This window comes from Oncorhynchus nerka, linkage group LG18, assembly GCF_034236695.1.
Source record: "Oncorhynchus nerka isolate Pitt River linkage group LG18, Oner_Uvic_2.0, whole genome shotgun sequence".
NCBI classification, from domain to species: domain Eukaryota; kingdom Metazoa; phylum Chordata; class Actinopteri; order Salmoniformes; family Salmonidae; genus Oncorhynchus; species Oncorhynchus nerka.
Window position 1 is genome coordinate 62,403,507 of NC_088413.1, and position 9,293 is coordinate 62,412,799.

The 9,293-nt window shown below is 40.3% G+C and overlaps 1 protein-coding gene across 2 annotated transcripts; it reads right to left on the bottom strand.

The window, feature by feature from the left end:
* Nucleotides 1-1,696: 1,696 nt before the first annotated feature.
* Nucleotides 1,697-8,256, bottom strand: syf2 (SYF2 pre-mRNA-splicing factor). 2 transcript variants are annotated; one of them, XM_029688299.2, is made up of 7 exons: nt 8,164-8,256; nt 7,651-7,746; nt 7,360-7,485; nt 5,424-5,541; nt 4,602-4,692; nt 3,902-4,000; nt 1,697-3,000 (listed from the first exon to the last, which is right to left on the bottom strand). In XM_029688299.2, exons 1-7 carry the CDS (start codon nt 8,254-8,256, stop codon nt 2,835-2,837), a joined length of 789 nt encoding a protein of 262 aa, XP_029544159.2. In that variant the 3' UTR covers nt 1,697-2,834. The 2 variants fall into 2 exon arrangements, with proteins under 2 accessions (XP_029544159.2, XP_029544158.1); XM_029688298.2 differs by having other exon boundaries at nt 8,124-8,210.
* Between the last annotated feature and the right edge of the window lie 1,037 nt (nt 8,257-9,293).

A 9,293-nucleotide genomic window follows, 5' to 3' on the forward strand; every position in this document is an offset into this window, starting at 1 on the left:
GCAGATGTTTTGGCAACATTGGAGGTGAAACTGCATTTGCGCTGTCAAATCGCTGAGCAGCTGCTCTTGCAAACATTGTCATGAAGCCACACCCACCCCACTGGCATTAGAAGTTCAGAATGAGAAAGTGTAGGCTATATAGAAATAATGACGCTCAAATTGAGAAATCATTCAAATTAGCATTTCTATCTTCCTAATGGAGGTGTAAATTACATCTCACATTCCAGTGTTCCAACTTGTAAACAAGGCTGTATTTCTGTTAATGCAACCAATGGCAATGTCTACCGTACTTTAGGTATAATGCCGCGAACCACTTGTGGATTTAACAGTTCAAACGTAGTTCCACCTCCTACACCATCAAAATAACTTCTATGCAGATGTCGGCTAAAGCGGATATGATTGAATAGAGCCCTAAATCGGGAACATTCTGGCAATACCACAAAAGTGTATTTACACATCTTTAGGAGATAAAAAAAACTAGTGTTTACAGCAGGGCATAAAGGATTACATTGTGTGTGGAACACAGAATGCCTTTTCAGTTTGTCGTGAGAAAAATGCTAAAAGTCTCCCCTTGCAGGCAAACTTTATTTGATATTTAAATGTATCCTACCAGGGATACCAAGCATCTATTTGGGCAAATCACATGAATTAGATTTGTCAAAAACACCTAGCCCTGTACCATATGCGGGTATTAACAAGTTATCACTGTGTAACAGATTTCCAATTGATACATGCTCTTATCTAATCAATCTTCAAAGAGAATAACTTCCAACAGCCATTTGGCTAACCTATCACATTCTCATTGTACTGGGAAAAAGCTCTTTCATGTGATCTCTCTGATGGAAAAACATGACATGGTATCTGTGGGTCATTGCCTGCTCATCAGGCACATGATTGTGGATAGGCCCAATAGTGAAAAGGGAGAGGAAATACCTATAAAATGTATGGTACGGCCCATTTAAGACCACTAAAGATAACTGCCAAAGTTGGCTCCCCATGAGACTAAAATACAAAGCACTATCATAGTTTTATAGCCTTAAATGTAAGCTGGTTATTTAATGTTTTGTATTTATTTCCTTTACATCACGTGTCACTCATTCCACAGAGGGCGAGTGTCTGCGGGTTCTCTCCTCCCTTGTACGTGATTGATGAATTAAGATCACTTATTAGTAAGGAACTCCCGTCACCTGGTTGTCTAGTTCTTAATTGAAAGGAAAAAACAAAAACCAGACACTAGGCCCTCCATGAAATGAGTTTGACACCCCTGCTTTACATCTTCAGCCAATATCCTCAGGCTGATCAGAGGATAATCCAAAATAAACAACCCTCACCTGAGAACCAAACCAGGTCCCAAATACTCTGCAAAGTAGAATCAAATGCCAAAGAAGTGATTGCCCTAGTCAAATAACCCAAAAGGATTCCAATAAATATAAAAATCCAATAGAATGCTGTAGTTACAAAAATGTGACTAAAACATTTCAAACTTCGTCAGGAAACAAATACTGTACTCACAGTGTTTGCATTCACGCACAGTGAAGGATAAAATAGTTAGAATAATAATGTTAGAAAACCGGAGATTCTCTGCACAGCCACAGTTGGCGAGCTAAGCTTGCGTGTTAGGATAATTAACACTGCAAGCTCACGTTAGTTATGACGTCATCAATCACTCAAAAACGACAGAACTGATCAATGGAAATGTAGTAATTAATGCTTTTGTATTGTACTGGAACCAATGACAAATGATAATTTAATGGGTTAATTTGAGAAAAAAAACTATAATAGCATTCTGATTGGGGTGACAAAATCCTAGGAGACTAATCAAAAATCTATAGGATTCAATCAAATTACTTTTGATTCCCAATAGGAAATAATTAGTCAAATAGAATTCCAATAGGATTCTGATACAGGTGACACAAAATCCTAGTCGACCAAGAAATCATAAACAACTTATAAATATTTTCTTGCACGCCAACCTTTGAAACCCCTCTTCCCCATCTTATTACCATATCCCATGAGGCTTATTCAGAACAGATTCATTAAGTCCAACGGAACATTACACAGATGTCTGATTCAAATTACGAAGGATGAGGATCAAATTCTATTCGTGTTTATAGGACCCCCACATCGTATTTTTGAATAACCCATAGTGTGCATTGATACAGAATGAGAAACTGAATATAGCATGTGAATCTGTTGACTGTCTTTGATCTCAATTTAGGTCACAAGCCTCTCCTAGCTCATATTCTGCTTGGGGGCAGTCGGCTTAACAGAGATGAGTGATAACGATGAAATTGTTTAATTTGTTTATCCCCTCGTGCACCTACACTAGCACATTCTTCTGCTGGCATAACTAATAAACACAGTGTAGCCTTAAGGTGAATGATAGCATTTCATTCTCACGTTAAGCCACCCCCCACCCACCCAACCCATACTGCATGCAGCAATCTGAGGTAAGACCTACATATCAGCTATTTACAAAAACGTTAGTTTAAAAAAAAGACGTTTAAAAAAAATGCGTGTTCATACACACACGATACACATTGGCAGAAAGGCAGCAATAACATTACAAGATTATTCAGGATGTACTCAAGAGTTAGCCATTCCACCTGATTCACAGTGTTATAGTAACAATACAGTAAAATTAGTTAGAAAAAGCCTCTAAAGAAATGTCAGCATCAAAATACAAATTTAGATCTCAGATACGTAAGCATTGTGACCAACTGAAATGGGGTTTCTATGTACATGGCCGGTCCTGTAACCACAGTGACTAATTATGGCCTTCAGTTACAACAAAGCAGTGGAAATGGTAGCGTCCATTTGATTGACCAGTGCAGTTAGACAGCTGTGCCTCTCTCCAGATTCTGCTTGATCTCGGCTGTGTATTTGCCATAGAACCGCTCTGCCTTCTTGTTGAACTTGGCGTTCCTCTCATTGATGTAGTCGATGTCTGCGTCATCGTTATAGGCCCTGCGCCGGCTGTATTTGGCCCGCTTCTCAATCCTGTGAAGAACAGCAAAGGATCAGTGTCAAGAAAACAAAAAGGACAACTTACAAACCAAAATAATTACAATCATAGTAGAAAAACCTCCTTCAGTCACTGAAAATCTGACCTCTCCAGAACAACTCAATCCCACACAGGCAACAATCCCTAAACGAAGACAGTCTACAAGTTCATAATTATGCCAAAGCACCAATGGAAAACCTTACTCTTCTACTCGAACACACAGGCTGGCACACACAGTCACTTTTCTGACTCACAGCCTTAACTTAGTGTCTTCAAAGCGGAGATGTGCGTCATGCCCTGGCAGCTCCTTCTCTGTCTAATCTCTCACAGGAGCATCACTAACACAAGGCCTCCCAAAAATGGTTTAGCACTGAGAGGAGAGAAAAGATATAAGGCCAATGTAACCAAGGGACACTACGGAAGGGAATATGCCGGTCAGGTGTGAGGGACTTCAGGATCTTAGCTGGTATGGAAGGTCTAACGTGCAGCCATTCTTTTGAAAGGCACGCCATGCATTACTTTATTGGGGAAAATCTGTTCTGGCCAACTTAACACCAAATAATGCAGATGCAACAGAAACTAGGGTAATCTAAGGGGTGAGAATCAGAGATGAGGGTTCATTAACTAGGTCAAATATCTTCTTTCTAAGTTTTCCAGCACCTCCCCAGTGGGAGATACCATAAAAGAGCCTTATCAGCCAGTCCCATCAGGCTCCCAACACTGGGGTTCATTCAGTAGGCATCAGATACGCCCTGGTTTCATGCACGCACATGTCTGCCGCTTCCATTCACAGAGGGCTCTCACTCTTTCCACAAATGGACCTTGTTTTGGACTCCAGTGCATTAAATGGGAGGTCAGAGGAGGTTAGGATCTCACTCTCGTCTCTGTTACACTTACTGTTTCTCCACATCCTCCACCATGCGGTCAATGCCCTCCTTGGATGGGACGTGGGTCCCATGGATCAGGCTGTTGGATGTGGGGTGGAAGTCCTCACCACTGTGAGAGAGAAAAGGAGAGTCGGTTAACACAATATTAATTTGAATGATCCTCCTCAACACCATCCATCTCTCCAAGCTGAATATGACCCATCTCTTTGACTGGAAACATTATGCTGTAGTGCACCCTTCACAGCTCCACATGTGGCAGCAATTAAGGCGAAAAACCTGTGGGTTCTGAACTCATCTTTGGCTGATCAAGAAAACCCACGATAACTATAACCATACCGTTCCTCTCTGAGCGTATGCCTCACATTGACACTTAAGACATTAAATGATTTCGTGACAATGTCAAAATTAACCATGGGGCAGGAGTGGGGCACACTGCCTGACATTTAATTGAATCCTTTGTGCACATGATCAGTGAAAACTGTGTGATAGTAGCGTCAATTATCCATTTGACGCAATTAAAACATTTCATAGTTTCATAGTGTATGGGGGAAACAGTCTTTGAAACATGTGCCTTTTCAAAACCAATATATAGGACTTGTGCTTGAGGACATTGGGAGGCAACCCTGCATAGTCGACTCATTGGAGACAATATCAAAGACACTCAGTAATGGAAAATGAGAGAGGAGTTTTATAAGGGGGCTCCGGCTCACCACTGCTCTCGCTGCCTCTCATAGCCGTCCATGTCTGGTTTGATCTGTTTGGTGAGGCGCTGGTACTGTCGCAGCTGGGCCTCCGCGTAACCTGCGGGCCAATGGCAGCAAACAAGAGAGGTTATAATTACCGGAACAAACGACAAGCAGGCGCAAAGCTCTGCGACAAAACCTGCATCTGGTTAGGGGAGATGAGGAGGCCGCTTTCAAGCCCCTCTGGTGATAATTTTCTCCCCAGAGGTTTAATTCAGAGACGTTTTGATGCAACAGATGGCAGCCATATTTGGGGAACGCAGTTATCCCTTTTGGCAGATTAAATTGGAGGCAGTTAAAAATGATTTATCCCGAGGGGTCTTTACACGCACCCAGAATTCCGTTACAGAATACCTTGGTACAGGGCTGCCCTGTTGTGGAATGACAGTACCACCTCCAGTAGTCGTCTTCCACAATCAACTTCTGCTGCATTACTGACTGGCCTTTGTGGAGTTGGTGTCTTCAAAAACAACCAGGCTCTACAGCACAATATTAAAGAGTCCCACTTTCCCACTTGTATCTCCAGGCGTATCTTACTTCAGATGATAGCATGTTTAAAATAAAATAAAAATGGATTGAGGATGTACAGCATGACATACTGGTAGATGCTCTCCAAGCGCACGATTGAATGGCCCTCAGCTAAAGAGGCAGACCTTAGCGCTTCCTGACCATGTGGCCTTAACAGTTATAGCTTATAAGTAGAAACTCTAGTTTTTCTTGTTCAGAAAAACTGACCAGCTGAGGCATAGCTATCCAGTTCACTCAAAAAAAATGAGTAACCTCTCTCACCTGAGAATCCTGGGTCAGGGTTCTTCTTCTTCTTCTTTCTCTCCCACCGCTCAGCATCCTCAGCACTGATCTCTAGCAGTTTCACCCGGTCATAGTCCTCCCCTTTGGCCGCACACTCCTGAAATCCCACAGACACACACCAAGTCACTAAACAGCAACAGTGTGCATACAATTACTATATAACTTCTAAAGTTACTTAGTAGAGGCCGACCAATTAAATCGGCTTGGCCGATTAATCAGGGCCGATTTCAAGTTTTCATAACAATCGGTAATCAGCCTTTTTGGATGTAATTATGGCAGATTACATTGCAATCCAAGACTGCGTGGCAGGCTGACCACCTGTTACGCGAGTGCAGCATCAAAAGGACCTTGTGGCTGCAAGGAGCCAAGGTAAGTTGCTAGCTAGCACTAAACTTATCTTGTAAAAATAAAAAAAAACATTCTTAACATAATCACTAGTTAACCACACATGGTTGATGATATTACTAGGTTAACTAGCTTGTTCTGCGTTGCATATAATCAATGCGGTGCCTGTTATTTACCATTGAATAACAGCCTACTTTGCCAAACGGGTGATGATTTAACAAAAGTGCATTCGCGAAAAAAGCACAATCGTTGCACAAATGTACCTAATCATCAACGCCTTTCTTAAAATCAACACACAAGTATATTTTTTAAACCTACATATGTAGTTAAAAGAAATTAATGTTAGCAGGCAATATTAACTATGGGAATTGTGTCACTTCTCTTGCGTTCAGTGCAAGCAGAGTCAGGGTATATGCAGCAGTTTGGGCCGCCTGGCTTGTTGCAAACTGTATGAGGACCATTTCTTCCTAACAAAAACCGTAATGAATTTGTCAGAATTTGACATAACAATGATGGTTGTGAAATGTAACACACATTAGACTTAAATATTGCCATCCATTCGATAAAATACTGAAAGGTTCCTTATTTCACTGAAAGAATAAACGTTTTGTTTTCGAAATGATAGTTTCTGGATTTTACCATATTAATGACCAAAGGCTCATATTTCTGTGTGTTTATTATAATTAAGTATAGGATGATATTTGACAGAGCAGTCTGACTGAGTGGTGGTAGGCAGCAGCAGGCTCATAAGCATTCATTCAAACAGCACTTCACTGCGTTTGCCAGCAGCTTTTAGCTATGTTTGAAGCACAGCGCTGTTTATGACTTCAATCCTATCAACTCCCGAGATTAGGCTGGCAATACTAAAGTGCCTATAAGAACATCCAATAGTCAAAGGTATATGAAATACAAATGGTATAGAGAGAAATAGTCCTATAATAACTACAACCTAAAACTTCTTGCCTGAGAATATTGAAGACTCATGTTAAAAGGAACCACCAGCTTTCATATGTTCTCATGTTCTGAGCAAGGAACTTATACTTTAGCTTTTTTACGTGGCACATATTGCACTTTTACTTTCTTCTCCAACACTTTGTTTTTGCATTATTTAAACCAAATTGAACATGTTTCATTATTTATTTGATATTAAATTGATTTTATTTATGCATTATATGAAGTTTTTAAAAAGCGTTTTTTGTTCATTCAGTATTGTTGTAATTGTCATTATTACAAATATATATAATAAATAACAAAAAAATATAAAAAATTTATACAAATAAAACAATTGGCCGATATTTGGTCCTCGGGAAAGGCGTTGAAAAATCATAATCGGTCGTCCTCTATTACTTATCTATTATCCTAAGGTACACAACTTGCAGTTGACTTCTGACATCCTGCTCTCTGTCATCAGCCAAAAAAAAAACATTGTCCTACACATGTGACGGTTCATCCAGGAAGCAGTGCCTCTGTGATAATAATAATGTTCAACATAGCTGTGGACATCTGTAGCTCAGTTGGTAGAGCATATATAATTAATATATTATAATCAAGTCCGTTGATGAACATGTACCTTTTTCTTTTCATCAGTCATTAGTTCCCACTCCAGACGGGCTTTCTTTGCCTCCCAGTTAGTTGGTAGTTTCAGTCTTTTGTCCTCCTCCACAACCTCCTTGTGATTGAGATTGCGTGCTTCATTCTGCAATGGATAACACAAAATACATACATTCCAGAAGGTGAATACAAAGAACACAGATCCAAGATATACCATGTAAACTCAAGCTACTGCCAAACTCAAATAAGGATAGGCTTCACATGACGTTACTAAAATGTGTGTGAAATGGGAGAACCTTTGAACACAGACCCTTTTGAAATGCAGTTCCCGGAATTTTCGCAGTCTCTCCTCTCTTTTCTGAGATGCAGCACTTTCGGTCTGTTCATCACTGACCGACGCAGATACCTATGGAAAATATCATAAACATTAGCTAGCTTTTTAGCTAACGTTAATTAGCTAGCTTGCATAAAGTACTAACTCGAATGTCGGATCCGTGCTGTACCTTACAGTGGCAAGACAAAGCAAGGCAATGTTTTCTACGTATCATGCTAATCCACTACAAACATCAGCAACTAAAAGCAAATTGAAAACATAACGTTAACTAGCTAAGAGGTCGAAATAGAATGGTCTGAAATGCTAGCAAATTAGCTAACGTTAGCTTGCTAATGCTATTAGCGCTGGCCATTGGACTGTAAAAGACAGTACTCCATTGGGTACACATTTCAAATGCCATAATTATTTTCAATAATTGTTTCATCTTCATCACAAATATGGAAAAACACCTTTTCATTATTGAAGGATATCATTCGTCAAAACACCAACCTCAAAACAGGACGCCATTTTTGAGCTGGCAGGCAGGAAGTATTCACTCTGAATGTCGGACGTTACGCAATGAACGGAAATGCAGGTAGTCATGTAAATAATTACTCATAAGGGGGAAAATCTAATAACGGGCTACTGTCCTATCATGGTGTCAATACGATATTCAGTAGCCTAATACATTGATAGGTGGATAAAAAAAAGTATTTTGATAAAAAATATATTTTAAAAGATTTCAAACTAGCCACCCTTTTCCATGATGACAGCGTTGCACACTCTTGGCATTCTCTCAACCAGCTTCATGAGGTAGTAAACAGGAAAGCATTTCTATTAACAGGTGTGCCTTATTAAAAGTTCATTTGTGGAGTTTCTTTCCTTCTTGATGCATTTGAGCAAATCATTTGTGTTGTGACAAGGTAGGGTTGGTATGCAGAAGATAGCCCTATTTGGTGAAAGACCAAGTTCATATTATGACAATAACAGCTCAAATAAGCAAAGAGAAACAACAGTCCATCATTACTTTAAGACATGAAGGTCAGTCAATCTGGAAAATTTCAAGGACTTTGAAAGTTTCTTCAAGTGCAGTCACTAAAACCATTGAAATTGGCTCTCATGAGGACCGCCACAGGAAAGGAAAACCCAGAGTTACCTCTGCTGCAGAGGATAAGTTTATTAAAGTGACCAGCCTCAGAAATCGCAGGCCAAATAAATGCTTCACAAAGTTCAAGTAACACACACATCTTACATCAACTGTTCAGAGGAGACTGTGAGCCACTACTAAAGGACATCAATAAGAAGAAGAGACTTGCTTGGGTCCAAGAAACATGAGCAGTGGACATTAGACTGGTGGAAATGTGTCCTTTGGTCTGATGAGATTTTTGGTTACAACCGCCGTTTCTTTTTGAGTCGCAGAGTAGATGAACGGATGATCTCCGCATGTGTGGTTCCCACCGTGAAGCATGGAGGAGATGTGATGGTGTAGGGGTGCTTTGCTGGTGACACTGTCAGTGATTTATTTTGAATTCAAGGCACACTTAACCAGCATGGCTACCACAGAATTCTGCAGCGACACGCCATCCCATCTGGTTTGCACTTAGTGGGACTGTCATTTGTTTTTCAACAAGACAATGACC